The sequence below is a fragment of the Vespa velutina genome, chromosome 10 (genome assembly GCF_912470025.1).
Source record: "Vespa velutina chromosome 10, iVesVel2.1, whole genome shotgun sequence".
Taxonomy (NCBI): domain Eukaryota; kingdom Metazoa; phylum Arthropoda; class Insecta; order Hymenoptera; family Vespidae; genus Vespa; species Vespa velutina.
Genome location: NC_062197.1, coordinates 5,502,062 through 5,525,402, shown reverse-complemented (window position 1 = coordinate 5,525,402; position 23,341 = coordinate 5,502,062). Strand labels below are relative to the sequence as shown.

The window sequence follows — 23,341 nt, the reverse complement described above, 5'->3', positions numbered from 1 at the left end:
GTGTGTGTGTGTGAGAGAGAGAGAGAGGGGGGAGAGAGAGAGAGAGAGTGAGAGAATGGAGGAACCACAAAAACTTTTTCGTTTACCGGGTACGATCGAAGAAGAGGAAGAAAGAGATCCGGAAGCACAAGCTCACGTAGCCACTGTAGGAGAAAATCCAACGAGACCAGAATCACCTTTGCTCGGCCAAAAAGGCACCGGCGGCACTTTATCAAGTCTACCGAGAAACGTCACGCTTGTCAGAGTCAGCACTCAAAGTAGCAGCATAGGTGGCGGCGTCGGTCGGCAAGATTCCACCAGGTATGTAAACATATAATTTTTTTTTTCCCTCTTTCGATACTTAAAAAATCATTTTCGATTAAAAAGATTATTTTCATTAGATCCGTTTGATTCGTTATTCGAGAGAAAAGAAATAAAATAGATCGTGTAAATGTTTAACTGCGATTTCATTTTCCTTTCGTTAAAGACCTATTAAAATAAGAGATAATATTCGATTAATAAACATTGGATTATTATACAGATTACGAGAGATAAATGATTATTTATTCATTCTTTTATTACATCAAAAATAAAATCTTTACGACAAGTTAACTCCATTCACTTTCTTATCAACAACTTAACACCTATAATTGATATAATTTAAAAGTCACAGACTCGTTTACATATTGTTTTAAGTATCATCTTATTTTATTTGACAGAAGATATAAAAAATATTTTCGATATTTATTTATACTCAGTTTAATATATAATTATACGAATATAAATAGTACTATAATTTTTCACATTAATATAATTTTTTTATAAACGTGATAAAGAAAATTAAATTATTAGTGAATTAAGTTGGTCCGATATTGAAAAACTCATCCTTCTGAGACCCATATACAAATATATTTATAAATATTTCTATGGTTTATTAACTCGAAGACTCATATAACATTTTCTATAACAATGGAATATTTTCTTATTTCGTATAAATCTATCAATCATTTTTATGTATGTGACGTGGCATCCAGAAAGTTAGAACTAACATAAATTCCATGACGATACATTCACCTTCGTTGAAAATGAAGAAGCAATCGATTCGATGAATAATAGCCGTATATCTTCCTCATATTTGTAAGAAATCGCACCGTTCAAGGTCGTGCACTTTCGAAAACAGGCATCGTTCGCTTCTAAAAACGGGTTCTACCGGTGCGTTAGAAAGAATAATTATCATCTCCGATCGCCAAGATGCTTCTCACTTGTAAGTTTCTTATAGATGGTACATACGTAAATACGCTTTCTACACGGAAAGAACGAAAACAATGAATTAAGGTGTTAATTTGGACGGGCGCCATCTAATATAATTTTGTTCTTCTCCGAAGAAACCAAAATAACTGAGAGAGTTGCAAAACAATTTGGCAAAATTAATTTTCCAAAGTCAATTTCAATAAAAATAATTATTATGCATGATTATTTCCTTTTTTTCTTCTTTTTATTTTTGATTTTTTTTTAATTGTTTAATTTAACAATTAATATTTGATTGTTTTAAATAAATAGTGGAATTTCGATAGATTAGAAAATTTTTCTCTTCATATATCCGTAATGTTGTCAAATCATTATGAAAATATTTCTTTTCTTTTCTTTTACCATTATTCACGTTATATTAAATCCTTCCAAATTTTCTCGTCAACGGTCTCTTCGATGGAGAAAAAAAAAAAAGCGTAAAAAACGTAGTCGCATTTTGCAATAAATCTTCTCGTTGATTAATCGAAATATTCGATATAAATAATCAATAGGACGATTATTTTATATTTTATATTTTATATAAGATTGCTTCAAGTTCGTAGGAAAATGAGTTCCACACTTTTTCGAAACGTTTATCGTTTGTAACTACTTATTACGAAATATGATTTATCAACTGTGTCTTTTTAATTACTTAACTGCATACAAATGTATGTGTATATATATATATGTATATGTACTTGCATCTACGTATCAGTGTATTAGTCGCATAACAGCATATCGATAAATGAGTCTTTTTATGGCGTGCACATTTCTACATCAAATCTATCATATTTTTCAATGATGACAACGATCTATTTGCTCTTTGATCATAATTCATGTTTTGTCAAACTGTCTGATGCGACAACGACAATGACATAGCGACATACATAACGTAAAAGATCTTACAAGAGAAGGAAAGAGTTTCATCGATTCCTGTCATATAGTAGGACTTGTAAAATTCATCTTCATTGTGTTTGTTTCATAGAATTTCTTATTATTCTAACAATTTGGAATGATAAAACTTATCTAAGATAATTAATGGAACGAATTTTTCTTCTTCCTTTTTCTTTTTTTCTTTTCCCTTTTTTTTTTCATTCTTTTTTATTTACTCGAATATTTTATCTAAACGATAATCATTCGCTGTACATATTTCATTCTTTACATTCGAATAACTTTTCCAATATTATTCGATTAATAATTCGAACGTTAAAAACATTCATTATAAGAATTAACTTAATGACGGTAATATTGTATAATAAAACGTCGAAATTACATGCGTCAATTTGAATCATAGATATATTTAGAATTATTTAATAGCTATTATATTTTCGTAAATAATAATTAATATGAATGACGAATGAATCGTTAAAATGTCTTATGTTGATCGAATATATTCATAAACGAATAATAATAATATTCGTTTGGAAGATATTTTGCTGATAATAATGTAACTCTATTTGTAAATTCTATTTTTAAACTTTTTCATTCAAGGTTTATAATTCGTATACCTCGCGGTCGTCCTAAAGGTCACCGGAGGCAGATCAATCTGCGATTATAATCGTGCTTAATCGTGGAAATTTGCGGCAATCCACGGATATCAGATATCTCATTTCCTGGAGGTAACGTGATAGAACCTCGTCATAATGCTTTACGTATTCGTTACATGAAAAATCTTACGTTTTAAAATGAATTAAATATCGACGTAACAAATATATAGAATTTTATATAAAAAAATATATAAAATTAATTATTAATCGGGATATATCTAACGACAATTATGCAACCAAATGTTTTCTCACGCTCGTTTTTTGCTCATATAATATTCCCACAAAAAAAAAAAAAAAAAGAAAAAAAAATATCCTAAAAAACAAATTTCAATTTTCAACAAAACTATAAAAACGTCTTTAATGCAAGATTAAAATATAAAGATAAAATATAAATATAATATTTTCGTAAAAAAAAAAAAAAAAAAAAGAAAAATCCCTATTTCTGATCATTTATTCATAGGTATATTATAACAGTACAATCGAAAGTTAAAGTTAAAGTCAAAGAACGAATGTAGTGTAATAACTGTATATTGTGATTAGATATAAAATGGCACGCGTCCAATATGATACAAGGTATTATATCTCTGTAACGTTAACCACAGATCGAAGTGGCCATAAACCGGTAATCTAGTTATCGACTCAACGTCTAATCGTGCGTGTTTACTAGCACGTATCAAATTACTAAGACGGACGAGACACGATTAATGGGTTTGCCTGGCTGTGTCCACCGCCACCTGGTCAATGTATGTTAACTGTAGTATAATTTGAACTAGAGAAGGGGAACAAAAAAAGAAAAAAAGAAAAAGAAAAGAAAAAAATGAACAACAATGTTACAACAATATACAAAGTAAATTAAAAAAAAGATGGATTGATATGCATTTGGTTTTATATTATAGTATAAAAAGTGACACGAACGATCGTTCATCATCACCTACGATCGAGTCTTCTGGAATGAAAATTTTTATCAGTCTTCGCAACCTCTCGACTCTCGTCCGGTCTCGTTAGTTTAATTAAAAGCTCGTTATCGAACTCGTAACATCGCACGGCCACGGTAGAAGAGCTCGCGATAGATCTCGTTTCGTTCGACAGTAAAATTCATGGACAATAGCATTAACTTGGTGAATTTTAAATCTGTGATAGAGAAAAGATATTCTAAAATCCATCGTGTGTCAAGTTATGGAAAATAACGAGAAATTAAATATAACCGAGTCCCAAAAGACGATACAAATCGTGACATTAGAATCGAAAACAAAGTCTCTAAGGAATCGAGCTGTACCTGTAAAAAGAGATGCCTGGTTGGTTATTCTTGAATGAGTTAAAGGAAAATATTTATTTTTATTTTATTAGATATAGATCTCGAATGTCGATGTTCATTTTTTTTTGTTTTCTTTTTTTTTTATTTTTTTTTTGTTTGTTTTTTTTTGTTCTTTTTTTATCTATATTCATTACTCGATTTATTTCTTTTCATTTCATTTTATTTCATTTCATTTGTAAGCTTTATACTTCGATAATAAATATCTTCGTGTTTTCGTAAAATTAATTTTTTTAACATATTTGCCCAATCTTAAATCATTTGAAAACATTGTTCCTTAATAATTATTAAAATTTATTTGGTAGAAGAAATGTCATTGATTGTATATCTATGTTTACTGAAAACATTAAAATGCACGTTTTTTTTTTCCTTTTTTTTTTTATATATAACATTACTTTTTATCATTACTATCATTACATCAATCAAAGTCAATATAAATTGTCAAAAAGTAATATTTATGATTTTTATAATAAAATTTGAAATCCGTGATATTGATGGGTTTAGTAAATCGAGCGTTACAAATATTGATTTATATCAATACTTTTAAAAAGATACCCAATGTTTTATTAAAATTAATATTATTTCAATATGAATGATTTTCTCACGAGATCTTTACGTTTTAGGGCTAAAAATAATTCGAAAATAATTCGGTTTTTTTTCTCTTTAATTCAATCGATAAATTTTTATATAAGATGTACTTGGTATATTTCATCGAAATATCATTTTCTCATTTTTAGAATTCTCTTATTCGTCTATTTCTATTTCTCAAGTCCGTTATGTCCATCAAAATTTTGTTGGACGACAAATCACCGTCATTTCTATCACAGCGAAGATATATATGGTTGATTTCTTTTTTTAAATATTTGACATTAATTATTATAGTTGGTATGTAAGATTTGGAAATAATACAACAGAATTTGTATTCTAAATAATTAAAATTTGTTGGACATAACGGATTTTGGTTCTGTGACAACAGATTTCTGGATATAACAGGTTTTGGAAGTGTTTACAGTATCAACATAATATATAGAATGTCCCATTTTAGAACGATATGACCAAATATCTTCGATCCCGTTGATATCATAAACAAATAAAAATTCTTAGATTTTTAATAAGTAAATGTAATATGTATCACAATTATTTCATAATGGTTTTAATTCATAAAAGTTATTTTTTTTATAATGGAAATCAATATTTTAAGCATAACAAAAGTTATAGATAATATCAATACGAATCTAACGAACACTTACACTGTACATTTTCTTCGATATTTTTTCGAGTTACAGCATTTTGAAATTTAACAAACTATGTTATTGTACAAGAAATTATTATATAAAAATAGGACATAACGGATGTTGAAAAAGTATTAGTCATATTGCAATAATAGTGCACTAGATATAACGGCTTTTGTTGCAGTAAAATGGTACTGGACATAACAGGTTTTGGCACTGTTCATAACAGACATAACGTGATTTAAAACTGTACTCAACTTTCAACTCTCTCTTTTTCTATGATAAAAAATATATAGTTTCGCCTCATTTAACAGATGCCACAATAATCTTTAATTTCGATTTTTGTTATACATATCGGCTTTCATAAATCGAAGATTTAATTAATATTATATTTATTTTACTCAACCGAAGCTGAAAAGAAAAAGAAAAATAAACACAAAAACAATAATAAAATAATAATAATAATAATGACAACAACAACGCAATAATGTAACAATTATAATAATATTAATGATAATGATCAATAGCATAGATGATAGCAATAGTTACGTTAGTTTGTAAAAAAACTAAAGTAAACCATAAAAGTAAAAGGATAGTTTGGTAATAATATGATGAAATTTTTGATGTTAAAGGTTAGAACATAAATCATTATCTTCAACGTTTGCTTTTTACTAACTCTAGTTGGGGAGGAAGAGGGGGGGGAGGGATATCATTTCTAATATGATTTTACGAAGCTTGCCAAGTACGATTCCCGATAACGAGATGACAAGACGATGATAAGACATGGTTTTCTCAGTCAGTCGAAAGTAGCGTATGAAACGTCACGTTTCGAGCTCGACAGTAGTTTTACTTTTAACAAGGCGATCGTAATTTTCATCTGACGGGCGTGAAAATATATTCAACCTTTTCTTGTCTTTTCTTTCTTCTTTCTATTTCCTCCTCTTTCGAAGGAAATTATTTACATTTGACGCGAGTGAAAAAACGATCTTTAAGCTATTATATGTGAGCAATAATTTGTGTTTTCTGTGTTTATCGTGCTACGAAACGTTTACAAAACTCGAATTTAAAATTATATAAATTCATTAAAAAAAAAAAAAAAATAAATAAATAAATTAATACTAAATTTTATTATTTCTATTCGCTTACGAAGAAAAGAAAAAATCATCATGAAAATTGTTCTGACATAATTTTCTTTAAAAATCCAAGTCGAAAAACAATCAAACGACTCTTTTTTTTTTTTTAAATTCAACGTATTGACGTATGATATAATACTTTTAATTATAAACGCGATCATCTCGAATGATCTGTATTCGCTGATATCATTTAAATACGACTGAGAATATATTACTCTTTTGCATTTTTGCAGATGAATGCGTGATTTAAATGTGAATTAATTAGCATTGATTTCTTCTCTCTCTCTCTCTCTCTCTCTCTCTCTTTCTCTCTCCCTCCTCTTCATTTTCTGTCTTTCTCATTTGATAAACGTGACTTTTGTCGAACGACGTGGAAATTATCAAAATGAAATAGCCGAGTTGTTTTTTTATAGTCAAATTAAAATAAAAAAATAAATAAAAATGAAAAAACTCTCTCAAAAAGCATAGAAACTAAGCAAAGCGAAAAAAAATCTCAAACATTGGTAAAAAAAAAAAAAAAGAAAAAAAAAAGGAAAGAAGAAGACCGTTTGAAAAAGGGGGATCGACATGTTTAACGTGACGTAAGCATATGATCAGCTTTTTTTTCGCAAATGAAAAGAGCAAAGTGTAGTGTTTAGTGACCGATAAGTGGAAGAACGAGGCGGTTAGGCACGTACGTATATATATAAGACATCCTGCGTCGATATTCAATGCATCAGTAGATGTTTTACTAGCTACATACTCGGTATTTGTCGTTCTTCATCTTCCTTCGTCGTCGCGTCGATTTTTTTCATCGATTTCTCTCAATTAAAATAACATTTATTCATGGCAAGAGATATAGTGTTGTTAAACTTATAAAGATATTAAAAGATAAAGATAGGAAAAAAGAGTAAGAGAAAAAGAGAGAGAAAGAGAGAGAGAAAGAGAGAATGAGAGTGTGAGAAGGAATACGAGAGAAGAGAAAAAAAAAATAAAAATAAGTCGTCGTGGATATAATCGATATCTCGAAGCGATTATTCATTCGATTATGATCGCTATCATAATCGATAGAAAAAAGATCGGTGACATAAAGAAATGATCGAGTTTTACGAAAGTGACATTTCGTTATCTCCTCGTTTTGAATTCAAGGGCATTATGCCGACTGACAAGAAGAAATAATACTGATAACCCATTTCCATCGTGCTCGGTTAAAAATATTGATTATATCTACGAACAATTATATCTTATGCCTACGAGTTTCAAAAGAGAAAAAGAAGAAAGAAAAGAATGAGAAAATTGGTGAACTAAAAACTGTGGCTACATCAAAAATATCTTTTTTTCTCTCTCTCTCTCTCTTTTTTTTTGTTTTTTTTTTTTTTTTTACATATTTTAGATATATCGTTCAACGGGAAAAAAAAAAGAAAATACAAAGACGAACAAACGACGTTTCGGACTTTTCATTTCGATACGCGATAAGTTCCGACATCGTTGGAAAAGGGCAAGAGAATTTGAACGATGTTCGATCGCTTTCGTGAAGGAAATATTCGAGAATGAAAGATTTTGAAGAAAAATCATTGAAGATAAACGGAGGAGGTACGAAGAGACCAAGTTCTAACGACGACAAAAGTCCATCACTGGAATATGGAGAAGAACAGAAGCTTTTACCACCTAATTCACCTTCCTCGATAATCGTCGTATCCAAGAGTCCGAATCTGTCCTTCAGAAGCAGGTATAATTAAAAAAAAAAAAAAAAAAAAAAATTAAATACATTAAAAAAAAAAAAAAAGAAAGATTTAATTTATCGAATTAAATCCTATCGATCGACGAGAATTTTATTTATGTACGTATTATTCATACTTAAGTCGAAGCAGTGACGTCTCAAACAACATCGCGGATTTATTTTGTAAATATGTATATGCATTTTTGTCCATTAACTGCTATCGTCGTAATAAATTAATCTTCGGTCATGATTTGCCTTTACGATGGACGATTATAACATGCGTTTCTTACATGCTTTGTTTATGAATATCTTTTTTTTTTCGATACTTACTAAGAAACATCATTTTATTCGACTACAAGAAAAAAATGTTAATTGTTCGACCGTTTAATCTGAATCAGTTTTTTTTTTTTTTTTTTTATTATTTTTTTGTTTGTTTGTTTGTTTAGAAACACACTCTTATCCATAACGATTCGATTATCTTGCATTATTCGATTGTCTGTTACATTAATGAAACTTACGATTATATATATATATATATATTTATATATGTCTTATGCTCGTAATCCTAATTTCTCGAACGAAACATATCAAAAGTAATTTAATATTTTATTGAATGACGTTATGACTTGCATTTTTTTTTAAAGAAGAAGAGAAAGAAAAAGAAAAGAAACAATTTTTCGTTGGAATATCTCTCTTTCTGTGTTTTCAACTATTTTTCTTATCGAAAAGCGACAGACGCGATAAGAAATGATCGTAGATTTGATAAGTAGCTTATGATGACAAATTCATCGTGTAAGACTTAGATAACCATCGAGCTCATGTAACACTTGCAAAAAAAAAACTTACCTACGTAGCTCTCTTAATGCAATTTTTTTTTTATAAAAATATTCAACGAAACTTACAAACTTGTCGAAGATAATATTCGAGTAACTTTGAGCTTAACGATAAATGTAGATATGTAATTAAACAATAAATACAATAAATCTGTTATTTATTTTGAAAACTAACAGTGGATGTTCTCAATGATATATCTTTTGCTTGTAAATATTTTCTAAAAGATAATAATCTCTCTCTCTCTCTCTCTCTCTCTCTATATATATATATATATATATATATATATATATGTGTGTGTGTGTATTTCCATCTTTAGCATTTAAAGGATGTCTCAACGTTATGTTAAAAAATTTTTGCATTCTTTTACATTATTATTATTATTTACTTCTTCTTTTCTTTTTCAAATCATTGAAGATAATCGTAGGGTAATCTTTTCGTTTATCTATTTATTTCCTTATTCGTTCGATGATAAATTTTGAGACACCCTGTACACAACACGGGGCTGTCTTTCCCCTTGTTATAAATAATAAATTTTCTTCTTTCTCTCTCTCTTTCTCTCACTCGCTCTTCGCGTGTACGACTTTATATCCCGGACATGCATCACGATATACGCTGATTAGGTCAATGAAATAATTCTCATAATCGTATCACGTGCGGTTTCAGACTTAAAAAGCAATGTAACAAGAGAGGGGAAGATCCTCAAAAGAAATTCGGCTATAATAGAGTGACGAATAGAAATAAAGAGAGAAAGAAAGAAAAAAAAAAAAAGAAAGAAAAAAAGAAAGAAAGAATGAGAGAGAAAATGTAATGGTAAAACGGGAAGGAAAGAGAGATCGGTGAGTTGACGAGTCCACAGTGTGTCGTCGACTCGCGGCGGCTGATTTACGCGTGGCAATAAATAAATTGGTAGATAACGGTTACTCGGTTATCGTTCAAAGTCAAAATGGCGACTTCCTTTTTGTCGTACGAAAGGGAGACCCGAGACTCTCGCTCGGATCATTGCGCTGAGAGGGCGCGCGCGCGCACGAGATATACCACCGTCGATCGTCTTCATTCGCGAAACCATGTGCTCTCTTCGTTGACAACAAACGAACAAACAACAGACAAAAAAAAGACCATTCAAAACATATCTTTATCATAGAAATAAATAAACGCTCAACGTGAAAGAAATTTTGATTAAATTTTCCTATAAAAAAAAAAGGAAAAAAAAGAAAAAAAAGAAAAAAAGAAAGAAAGAAAGAAAGAAAAAAAAAGTGCAATAATTAAATTATGTGATGATCCTGGTAGATTTATATGTAATTCTTTTTTTTTTAATCATTTTTTCAAAGTTGTTCGATCTAATCCTCGAAGACTTTGGAAATCGAATCGAATCGAATGATTTACAAGATTCAGTGCTTTTCAAATTTACGAGTTTAAAGTGCAAGAACGATGACGTACAATGCGAAGAGAATCATCGTAAGTAAAAGTCATCGATTAAAATTGATTTTTCTTTAATAATCATAAAAAGATATCGAATAAATTTCTTCGAAGTTCTTTTTTTTTTTTTTTTTCTTTTTCATTGTATAGATTTAGCTATCTTGAATATTCATTAAAAATTATTAAAATCATAATGAAACGTCGAGTTTTACGATAAAATGGCGATTTTATGAATCTCTAAACAGTATATAAAATAAAAGACGACTAAATTCTACAAAATTTCAAAATGATTCATTTATATTATTCACGTATTTGATATATTCCAAAATTCAAAGCAAATCAATCGCTAAAAAATGTTAGAATGCGTTAAGACTCAGGTATAAAAAAAAAACGATTTGCGAAGGACAAAATAAAATTTCAAAATACAAAGGAACTTTCTGAAAGTATCTGAAGAAACAAACAGAAAGCGAGAGAGAGAGAGAGAGAGAGAAAGAGGGAGAGATAAAAATATTTTTTCGCCTCTATCTTAAGAATAGTTGGCGTAAATACGAGCACTGAAGATGCGATACGCGGATGATTAACATATCCATGAGTAAGAAAAAAGAAAAAAAAAAAAAAAAAATAATAATAATAAAATGCGATTAATAGCGAAAGAAGACAAAAGGCATTTTGTCGCGAGTGCTTCCGAGTAATTTACGTTCAATGAATTGTCTTCGGTATGGCGATCGGTCTACAAATAGAACTTATTACGTCGTTAACTTATAAAATTTAATCTTCCCTAGTGTTCTACTTCCAACTTTTCAATATGTTTCACGTTGAAAATTTGACATGATACAACATTATCACGATAACCGTACACAACTGTTCTTCTTGCATTATTAAAAGGAAGAATCGAAAAGTGTTGTTATGAAAGAAACATGGACTGTTTGTATTCTTTTTTCGTAAATAATGATCACTTAGGCTGAAGTATAATTTTTCGCTAATTAGTCACGATGCAAGAATGATTCATCTTTTGCATATCCACTTTGTAATGTGACATTAACAACGAGAACATACACGAGAGAATCGATAACGAGATCGTTGAGATTTGTTATTCAAATCTTAACCACTCAAAGAACCTGTTATGCGTCTTCTCCACAAAAGTCGGCTATTCTGGTTGCACCATAAAAAAGAAAAGAAAAGAAAAGAAAAGAAAAAAAAGAGAAAAAAGAAAAAGAAAAAAATAAAGAAAAAAGAAAACCTTAGCCAACGTAAGTGTATTGTATTGGAATTTTGTCGTTCTTTTAATCCTTTTCGTTAACATCAAAACTATTGCTGAACATCGAACAAATTGCAAATTAAAATGCATAATATATCGAAGATAAGTTCGTGATGGATACGTTCGTTGCAACGCAATTCTTCTCTATTTTTTATCTTGACGTTAGACAAGAACGTAAAAAATGTATACAAGGCATTTGATTTATAATGAATAATACATTGAAACTATTGAAACGCAGTATCTTAAATCAATGTTGGCACGATATTAATCTAAGTGGATTTGTTTAAAACTTCCTCGATATTATTTTACATTGACATCATTTAACCATATTAACTAGCGAAATTATAAACCCAAGCAAATTATAAATCTCTATTCCAGACATAATGGAGTTTCGTAAAGTCTATCCGAATCTTATCGATGGGAAAAATTAAAAAAAAACATAAATTTAAAGAAAGAAGGGATTTAAAATCACTTCCTCCCCTCCTTAATAATTGTTACACGAGCCATATTCATAAGTAGTACGAGCAGCACTATTCTAAAATTTATACGATTTATGTTTCAGGAGCCGATACAGGGCAGGACCAACACGGAAATTACGCCGTCGAGCGGTACTAAAAAACGGAGATTGCAATGTATTGCAATCACGAATATCTCGAAGGTCCTTGCGTTTCCTCCAGGATATATTCACGACCCTGGTAGATACGCAATGGCGATGGACGTTGCTCTGTTTCGCTTTGAGCTTTCTACTCTCTTGGTTGGGTTTCGCGGTGATCTGGTGGCTGATCGCATTCACTCACGGTGATTTCGAGGAACGTCACTTACCACCGTTTCAAGTTGAGAACAATTGGACACCGTGCATCTACAATATCTTCTCTTTCACAAGCTGCTTCCTCTTTAGCATCGAGACACAGCACACGATCGGTTACGGTAGCCGATCAACAACCGAGGAATGTCCGGAGGCAATCTTCGTAATGTGCATACAGAGCGTCGCCGGTGTTATGATACAAGCTTTTATGGTTGGCATAGTTTTTGCGAAGATGAGTAGGCCAAAACAGAGGACGCAAACCCTTCTGTTTTCAAAAAATGCAGTGATTTGTCAACGGGACGGTGAGCTCTGTCTGATGTTCCGTGTTGGTGACATGAGAAAGAGTCATATTATTGGTGCAGCTGTGAGAGCCCAAATGATAAGATCAAGGACAACGAAGGAAGGTGAAATCTTATCACAGAATCAACATGAATTAGCAGTTGGCACCGACGGACAGAACGGCAACCTCTTTTTCATTTGGCCGACGACGATCGTTCACAAGATTAACGCGGAATCGCCTTTCTACAATCTTTCAGCTGAGGACATGCTCACGGAAAGATTCGAAGTAGTTGTCATATTAGAGGGTACCATCGAATCGACCGGGCAAACCACTCAAGCAAGATCCAGCTATTTGCCTCAGGAGATACTCTGGGGTCATAGATTCGAACCAATGGTGATGTATTCGAAAGAAAGGCAAGGTTACGAAGTGGATTATTCTCTCTTCGATAGCACCACGCAAGTCGATACTCCCCTTTGCTCTGGTAGAGAGCTCGCAGACTTTTACAGGGTTCAGGATGAGATTCGTCAAGGGAACAGTAAGTACTTTCTTATTTCTATTTTGCTTCAAAATCTAACATGATTTATAGATAGATATGTCTTTCTCACTCACTCTTTCTCTCTCTCTCTCTCTCTCTCTCTCTCTTTCTCTCTCTTGTTTTCTCTCTTTCTCTCTTTCTTTCTCTCTCTCTATGCAAACGATTTTCCCTAGGACCGATAGCTTGCTTTTAACCTCATGTTAATTCATTTTCAAATAAAAAAAGAAAATATAATTGAGTACGTCTTGCGTATTGCTTTCACATTAACGTTTATTATCGCATGCTCGCTTCCACTTTTAATCTTAACGCACGTTTGTTGATCCGATCGTGTCCTCGTCTGATTCTTCTGGTGCTGGATCTATCGTAGATGGAAGCCTGAGGAAAATTCCTAGCGAGCCGAAATCTGCTCCGGTGATACTCAACCCGCTTAACCAAACCGAAGGCACGGGATTCCTTGTTCCTCAAGGACACTCGTCGCAAGGACCCTCGCCGAAGCTTCACATTGACATTCCATCGATCGACGATTGCCCAGGGATATGAGAATTTTTGCTGATAAGTTAAAAATCCCATCGTTCTCGGTGGAAAAAAAATCGTTTGGCCGAGAAACATCGAAAATGAAAAAGAAAAAAAAAGAAAAAGAAAAAAAAGAAAGAAAGAAAGAAAGAAAAAGGGAAGAACGAGAGGAAAGAAAGCGCAAGTTACAACGCGAGCCTCCTCTTATCACCTTGTCTTTTTAAAAATGACAAACTTGAGATAATCATTATGGAACATTAACCTTAACTTTATGGGAAATTGGAAATCAAAGGCAAAAAAGGGAAAGAGTATCCGTCCTTGTCACGTTCATTTGTTTACTTCGTCCATGTCTTTCTTATACCCCTCCTCCTGCCCCACTTCTCTGTTTTCATTCCTCTATCAATATTCTTATACGTGTATCTACTAATCATAATCGTGTTCCGACATTCCATCCATTAACCATCTTCGAAAGATGAATTGACATAAAAGAAATCCTATCGTCGTATCGTGGAATATTTAACCAAAAGACTATTTCAATAACGTTGTAAAATGTCTCTTAAATCGGAATATATTAATTAATCACTCATTAACGTAACTAATATAACATAGAAATGGTACAAGGTTCGTGGAAGGTACGATCTTTATCGGGGTGTCATCGGTCATAGTCGAATCTCATGAATCAATCAAATATGAAATAAAAATGATGACTAACATTAAGTTGTGTATGTAAAATAGATCGTCAAGGAAGAAACATTGTGAACGTCCCAGTGTCATTGGATTTACGTTATTACATATTATTTAAAAAAAAAAAAAATAATAATAATAATAATAAATATCTAAATATCTAGATATCTAGTCACGATTTAAGCTTTAGATGAAATTTCAGGTGTAATAATAGACGAGGATCAATTGGACTTTAGTCAGGACGTACAAAGCCATTGTTATTGCGGACTTCGTTCGTCGGCTCCACCGAATCATCATCGTCATCATCATCATCATCATTATCGTCTTTTAACGTACGTCGACAGCACAAGAAGTGAGAACAGTTTGGAAGAAGTGCCATTCGGTAAACATGCCTTTAAAGATATTAATTGCACCGGTCATGGTCCTCAAGTGTTAACAAATCTTCAACGAGAAATTGGTCAATCAAAGTTGACGGACGCAGAGTTGGATGCTATACAAGTGATGAGTGACGTCGAGTTTCGACATTTATCTGAAGCGGTTAACAGAGAGATCATAAAGAACAGTCGAGAGATAATGTTCGAGGAGGAATTTCGCGAAGGTGAGATATCTACTAAAGAAGAATATCAGGGAAAGTTGGGTCAGTTTTGTTCGAAAAAAAGTCTCATGAAGTATCCGCTTCTCGACGAAGAGAGAAGATCATTGAATGATTCAAGAAGGAATCTTTCCAATCGAAATTTTCCTATGGGATTTGACGAAGGTAGAAGATCTTTGAACGGTTCAAGAAGAAATCTAAACGGTTCGAAAAAATATCTAGTGTTATCCATAGATCGTTCGAATAGCAATCGAAATTTAAATGTTACCAGCGGTGAAAACTTGATCGTTGCTAGACGTCACACAGGTAGTAGGGAAGGTTTGGACGGTATCAAAAAAAAAATCGTTTGCGGGATGAAAGGATCCAAGGAAATGCACGAGTTGCCTGAAATAAAGCGTCGATTGAACGTCAGTGACATCGAAGTACATAATAGGGTTAATATCGAAACGGAGAAGGTATCTTCTAACAAGGAACAGGCGGCTGATCTTCGTGACATTTTCACAACTACCGAGGATGGACATTTTTCTAATAGATCACCGAGAAGTCCACAATCTCCGTTCTCGGATCTCTCTCCGGAATCTGGATTTTTCGAAGGTAATCAATCCAGTCCGGAAAGTAGTCGAAGATTTAGCCGAGTTCCTAGCATTTCTACCAGAAATCGTAGGAGTTACGAGAATGCCCAATTGCAGGACGTTAATCGGGCTCTCTCGAAACGTAATAGTGCCAGCAGCTTGTCCGATAATGATGGATTAAGCAAAACTTTGATTGCCGATGTCGAGCCATTAATCCCCAATAGCAAACAACTGAACGGTACTACTTCGAAGCAAACGATCTCTTATACAAGCGTTTGATCACGAGTGCCTTAAAACACTGTACCAAGCTATTTTCGTTTTTATTATTATTCTTTCTATCGCTATAATATAATATAATATTATATAGAAATGCGGGAAGACAGTTCGCTTTCGGCCGCAGGTCGGTCTTAACAATATAAATTCGAATTGTCCAACACGATTCGCTTAACGAACGCATTAAATATAGTGCCTTTCGTTTTATCGTGATATTTGATTTCTAATTAATTGAATTAGCTTCGTCTACCTACCTATCTATCTATGTGTCTATTTATCTGTCTATCTACCTATCTATCTATCTATCTATCTTAGTATAATTTATAAAGATATCATTTATCACTCTTAGTGTTAAATGAAAACGACACAACGTGCTTCTCGTTAAGTTATCGGATTTCTCAAAACTATCTTCTCCGAATAAGCATATTTTCAAGATTGACGATTTCCCGCGCTAATCGCTATTCTTTCCACAATATTCACAGATATTCTAGATTATAAGTTCGATAGATGGATTAAATAAATGAATAAGCAACAATAACAACAACAACAACAACAACAACAAGGAAAAAGAAACGAGCTGGGAAAGACAAAGAAAGAGAAAGTAAAAAAAACAAAATATAAGATGTAACAACTTTTTTCTTTCTATCGTAGCAGGTTTTTTAATCTCTTTTCATTAATTAATCTTAATTTTCGTTGGATATATTTATTGCTCATGAGTTTAGAGAGTAAGCGATAGCGCGATATTTGTATATAAGGCATTTTAAATAGTGATTATGTATCATTACGTGCATGTAACGTAGATATACATATCTTAAATAAGTACATACGTATGTACGTAGTGTCATTCCTTTCAACGAATCGCAGGACGAAAGAAGAATCGTTAATCATAGAAAAATTATGCGACTAGTTCATTCGAGCAAGAAAAAAAAAATCAAGTGTCTTCCTCTCAAATACATAATAATATCGTATAATGCGAATATTTATGCCTGCCACCGTGATTACTTTGAATTAATTTCAGAGAAAGTATTTGTAATAAAGACAAATGCAAACTTAATTGGTGTTTCCTTTTTTTTTCTTTCCTTTTATCTTAAAAATAATAAAATACGATTTATCTGTTGTCACAATGACGACATACTAAATTTAACTTCCAACAATTTATAATAATAATAATAATTATTATTATTATTCATTATATCTATCTATATGAAAATAATTGTGCTATCATTTATTGATATACATATCTTTTGTTACAAAAACAAAATTGTAATCTTTCTATTTGAATAACGAGATAACTGATTGTTTGAAATAATAAAGAAATTATTTTAATATTTAGATAAATATAAATACTTTATTCAATATGTTCTAAGATAAATTATATGCCAAGTAGTGTAATAACTATGCGACAAACTAATTATTCGAATATGAACGAATATTTCATACGTAATGACGTTTAAATACGTATACGTAAGTACATAGTATATATGTAAGTATATAGTAATATGTAGCAATAATGGTTTATTAATAAAACGTCACGTCAGCTACAGACCAAATGGAACAGACGTATGAAAAAATAAGTGTAGGTAACACACCTGTACTAATATTATTACAAACAAAAAAAAAAAAAAAAAAAGAAAAAAAATAGAAATTGTGATGAAAAAAGTCACAAGAAAAAAAGAAGCACAATATATATATATATATATTATATAAATAAAAATATCTATTATTTTATATATCATATCTCTTTGTTAAAACGAAAATATTTCAAATATATTTGAACAATTGATTATCGGTTTAATGAATTCAATTGCATGGAAAAAAAAACAAGCGACAAAGAAAACAAAATTATAATTTAAAAAAAAGAAGAAGAAACATTTTATTCGTTATTATTTATTTGAGGTTATGTACGTCCTAATATATCGTATTTTTGCAATATCTTTGTGCACTTCCAAAATTCCTTCTATTTAAATGCGACAATTCGTTGCGAAATGCTGACTTGGCGAACGATACAAATAACTTAAAGACCTCTTCGACGATAGCGCAGTATTAAAGCGAACGGAGAACATGATCGATATAAAAGGCAAGTAAATTATATATCTTAATACATACCAGTAGTTTGAAGTGACGTACGATAATTATCCTTTGATTAGAGAATAAATAAATTCAGTATAATTGCAGGTGAGTTTCCAAAATTACAAAGCTTTTCATTTTTTAACATTCATTGCTAAATCTACAGTGGTTCTCAAACTGTCTTATTTTTAACTTTTCATTAATCGCCATTATTACATATTATTTCTATCGCAAGACATGACATTTGTTGACTAGATAATTCTCGACAACAGTCAAAATAACGATTTATCGTTGAGAGGACTAATGTCACTATGAAATTTTCTAGATATGTGTTTTAAAATTACCAATTTTTTTAATGGTATGTTATGCATTCATGTGAGAATCTATTAATTTTGTTATTAATAGCTTCATTGCGTAATTAATCGCGATATGATTCTAACGATTGGAAGGATGATTGTTACTATTGTAACTTTTTATTGTTTCTATTGTTTCTTGATTTCTTCTATTGATATATAATTCATTATTTTTTTTTTCGACGTACCTTTTATCCATTTTTGATGGATTTAATATGGATAATTCTATGAATTGTATTCTTTTAACTTTTTTTTTGTGATTATGAATATCTATCCGGTTGTGTTTTATAAACTTATTAACTGTTATCGAGTTAATGAAAATCGTACATTTGTTTTTTACATTAAATTTTGATTTTAAGATTATTACTATTATTATAATAATAATAATAATTATTATTATTATTATTATTATTATTATTATTGTTTCATTCATGATACGTGAGTACGAATTTATATATAACGTTTAATTGATTAAATTTTGAACGATCATAACAACTGATTTTTTTAACGATCAACAGAATCAAATCAGGAAGATGAACTCCTGCTGTTACCAGAAGTTGGTACCAAAAAGTTCATCGGATTTCCCAAACTCAATTCCGAAAGTGCGATCATGAAAGGAGTCGTTAAACAATTGGAAAAGTGGCCTTCTTATCTTTTCTTTGTCTTTTTTATTGCATGCGTCATAATGGTGAATCTTGTCTTGCTCATCATTGTATCAGTTACTCTTTCTTTACCTACGAACACAACGAATACTGATAATCACCGGTGTGTTTAAAAATTTAACTAGAATACATCTTATGAGCTTTAAATATCCTTATATATATATTTCTAGAGAGGAATTTAATAAGAGATCGATCAATGTATACTCAGTAAGACAAGAAGATCGTACATGGTCAATGATGGATCTTTGCCACATTGAAAGTGCAGCACGTGAGAACCCAGAGTTAAATGTATAGGGCATATTTGAATGTATTTTAATTGAACAACTACAATAAATAAATAAAAAATTTCTTTAGATCCATCTAATAAGTTTACACAAAAAAACCGATAAGGAAGATTCTATGAAAGATTTTATAGTGACGAGGAAATTTGAGCCTGAAATTAGATCGATTACAAATTCGATCGATTTACAGAACAAAGCAACCAGATCTTTATGGATAATGCGAGAAGATCGTTTGAGATATCAAATTACTCATAAATACGAGAACATTAAAAACCACGATATCATCGTCGACAATTTCTTTCAAGGGTAAGAAGATCGATCACTTTCGTCTTTATTTATCTATTTCTTTTCTTTTCTTTTCTTTTTTTTCGTTATCTATCATGATGATCTTGCAGAACCAATCTCTCTAAAGTAGCTGGAAATTTAAATAATAAGATATTGAAAATAGCTACCGAAGCGTATTTCATTTGGAATTCATCCGGAATCGCCCTGGATCCTAAATTATATTGCAATCTAAAATATATTTCACAAGTTATGTGCAAGTAAGATCAAGTTAATAATGTTATAAGCAAAAGAAAAAAAAAAAAATGAATTGTAATTGTTTATCTTCCTTCGTAAAGAAAAGAAAATGAGAAATGTGTATTCGATGGATTGGCCACTATTGATCCTCAAAATGATATTCAAGCTGCTGGAGTACCCTGTCAAGCATTTATAGGATATTTTATAAATGACATATCGAAAAACGAATCGATTCGTAAAGAAGGAGCATTATTTAAGTCCATAAATAAGTTTTGTCCACAGTATGACAAATTTTCTCTGATATTTTCCTTATTAACCTTAAAGAGCTATCGAGAAAATTTTCTTTCAAAAGCATATCTCGAAAAGTTATTTTTAAATAATAATAAAAACATTTAATTACATTTGATTTTTTCATTGGCTTCTATGATAGCTTTTAAGGGTTAAATAAGCCATCATAAAACGTAATAATTTTCATTTTTTTTCTTTTCTTTTTTTTTTTTTTTTTTTCACAGAATACATTCCTGCAACGAAATTAGAATATTGAAACACGTTAGAACGTGCTCATTGGAAACCTTAAAATGTCCAATTGTTTATCGTCGTGGATTTTTACTAAGTGCATTGAGTTACAGCTACATGTTACCCCATTTATGATAAAAGAGTATTATAATAAGTATCACAAATAAATATATTCTTTATAAGAAAATTACAGATAATATATAATACGTTAAATGAAAAAAAGAAAGAAAAATAAAAAATATACCATAAAAAATGTTGTCTTCGTAAATGATTTCCGTCACTTGTATGTTCTGTACTCATAAAGGCGAAGGACACCCAACCACGCCCATATTTCTCCAGCTGCGTGGACGAGAAATAATTACGTCAAAGCCAATATCTTTTTTTTTTGTCTTTTTTTTTTTTTTTTTTAATCATTCAAGTCAACAGAACAATTTAAACAAATGTTGGCTACTGATTTCTTATATCTTCGAAATTCATCAGTTTTGAAAGTGATGATTTTTTATGTTACAGTGATCGTTTCACGTTTTCAAAATTCAAAAAGAAACTTTAAAGTTCAAAAAGAAACGTAAAAATGTTCGTTTTAATTTATTTTTAAAAATGTGTTTTAAATTATCAAATGCTGTAACACTTAGATATGTAAAAATACAAATGATGACATTGACACAGACACATTTGTTTAAATTTTCTCGTAAAATTTAATTAATAATGTAACATAAAGAAAAAACGTACTGATCAGTAATATAATAAGGGTCGTATAAAAAATAGCTGTCGATAAATAAAATTTCCGAAAGAATAGACAAACGGCGATAATCGCATAGCTTACGTCACATACCAAATCGGCAAAATATAAAATTATCATCGGTAAACTCCAGCCTGGATTTTTCTAAACGATAAACAGTATATCATACATGGACTTTATATTTGAAGAGATCGATGAAATTGATCATTTCTTTTCCTCACCGATATAAGAGAATAAAGAAACATAATAGCAGTCACTGTGTAAACGATAGAACGATGAAAAGAATATCCCAAGGTCAAACTAACAAATGTCTCTTCTCTTTTTTGATAAGTTGCATAACCATAACGAGTTTCTCCATTCTCCAAAAGATCATACTGGAAACTACCATTGCGTATACCATGATAACACAACATTAGAACGATTAGAAGCAAAAAAAACGCTTGGATCGTTCGATAAGTTTCGTTCTCGTTCGTTCCTTCTCGTTTATTCGTTCTTTTTGTCACGAATTTTTCTTCATGATAAATTAACTTCTTAAAATAATTTTTCATGGCTATTATTGTTATAAGAACAATCCAAAGATTTTTTTCATCTGAAAAATTTTTCTACGTTGAAATAGCGAAACGAAAATGCTTTATCAGAATTCGATCGGATATCGAGTCGGATATCTTACGCGAGTTAATGTCTCTAAAATAGCTAATTTCAGACTATCCTAAATATTAGCAGGCCACGTTTATTTTCGAATGATTTATCAGACGTGATAAATTGCTTACGAAGTATAAAATGCAAGTGAATTTTCAATTTTTACGATTACTACTTGATATCCATCATCTACCCTGATCTTTATATTTTCTAAACGTCAAGGTATTCTCCCCGTGGAAATGCATCTAAGTTTTGTAACCTTAACTAACAAAATCGAAATAGTATTATATACGTAGTTGTTAATGTTTAACAAACAATGATCAAGCATAGAAAAATGGGAAAACGTGCTGTTATATCTTGCGTGGGAACGATCATAGAGAAAAATAAAAAATCTGTAAGTTACACATCGACAAAAAAATAATATTACATATATCCATCAATATTAATGTTTAACAAATGACCAATCAGAACTGATCGTATCATTCGTTTGAACTTATATTACTAAGTACATACGCCAGAGGGCAAAAATGACGAAGATTTTTATCGTTTTTTAATTTGAATCATTTATACGTCGTGAAAAAAAAATTTTTTTTTTTTACTCGAACGTGAATTCTTTCTAATATATATATATATACATATATATATATATATATATATATATATATATATACATATATGTATATATATATTTTTTTTCCTTCAAAGTTATAATAGCTTTAAAAAATATGAGAATACGTGGTAGACGAAAAATCAACGAACACGGTGGACGATTAGTTAGCTATCAATGTTATCACTAATCGTTATAACCCTTTCGGTATTATATTATGTAAATAAAAAAGTTTAAATAAAATCTTCAAATTTCAGCGTGTCGGTCGAATGGTATGCAACCTGTGCGATCATTATATCATGGGAAATCCGTTATACGTCATCATGCTGGGTATCATTGGGACCGTTAGTCCATCGTAGTACTTGTTAATTATTAACTTGTGTGCTTGTGTATACATATAAGTGTACACGGTCGATCGAAATCACACGATTCTTCCAATTAATTCAATTAAATTGTTTTTATACTTTTTAATTTTCATTCATAAATCGTCCAGGTGATAACAACATTTGATGTTATACGTACAATGAATTGCAAAGTACCAATTAGATGTCCATCGCGTTCTAAAAAAGAGGACTTAGGTGAGTTTTTATATTCGTTCGATTCCATCAATGACTCTTCATTTAATATATCTATTCTTGTAATATTTATATATTTTTATATTATTATAAAGTATAGAAAAATATAGAAGTATGTAAAATATTTTTATAATAAAAGTAAAATATTTCTTTCTTAACATCTTTTTGATTAGCAACTTGGGACGTGGAAAGAGATTTGAAACTAATGACTTCTATTCTTGGAATAGAGCACTATACGTTGATAATGCTAGGTGCTATTACAGTGAGTATAATGTTGCAAGAAAACATCGTGAAAAAAAATTATAAAATTTCATTCGATTATTATTTTTATTAATAGGAATACCCGATGTTGTACACTCCCTGGTTGCTGATGCAATTATGCGTTATCATCGTAGAGATAATAGTATTTTTTGTCAGACTCTTCTTAGATGG

General features: G+C 30.7%; 2 protein-coding genes across 8 annotated transcripts; both read left to right on the top strand.

The window, feature by feature from the left end:
- The first annotated feature begins 39 nt into the window (after positions 1 to 39).
- LOC124952489 lies at positions 40 to 17,005 on the top strand. 6 transcript variants are annotated; one of them, XM_047502453.1, is made up of 4 exons: positions 165 to 300; positions 7,863 to 8,198; positions 12,260 to 13,317; positions 14,717 to 17,005. In XM_047502453.1, exons 2-4 carry the CDS (start codon positions 8,020 to 8,022, stop codon positions 15,955 to 15,957), a joined length of 2,478 nt encoding a protein of 825 aa, XP_047358409.1. In that variant the 5' UTR covers positions 165 to 300; positions 7,863 to 8,019; the 3' UTR covers positions 15,958 to 17,005. The 6 variants fall into 6 exon arrangements, with proteins under 6 accessions (XP_047358405.1, XP_047358409.1, XP_047358406.1 ...); XM_047502450.1 differs by lacking the exon at positions 165 to 300 and adding an exon at positions 6,115 to 6,359; XM_047502451.1 differs by lacking the exon at positions 165 to 300 and adding an exon at positions 6,129 to 6,223.
- Positions 17,006 to 17,682: 677 nt separating this feature from the next.
- Positions 17,683 to 20,585, top strand: LOC124952497. Of its 2 annotated transcripts, none has more exons than XM_047502481.1 (7): positions 17,683 to 18,126; positions 18,890 to 19,136; positions 19,204 to 19,321; positions 19,388 to 19,620; positions 19,710 to 19,856; positions 19,935 to 20,114; positions 20,346 to 20,585. In XM_047502481.1, exons 2-7 carry the CDS (start codon positions 18,982 to 18,984, stop codon positions 20,482 to 20,484), a joined length of 972 nt encoding a protein of 323 aa, XP_047358437.1. In that variant the 5' UTR covers positions 17,683 to 18,126; positions 18,890 to 18,981; the 3' UTR covers positions 20,485 to 20,585. The 2 variants fall into 2 exon arrangements, with proteins under 2 accessions (XP_047358437.1, XP_047358436.1); XM_047502480.1 differs by having other exon boundaries at positions 17,684 to 18,028; positions 20,346 to 20,584.
- Positions 20,586 to 23,341: the final 2,756 nt, after the last annotated feature.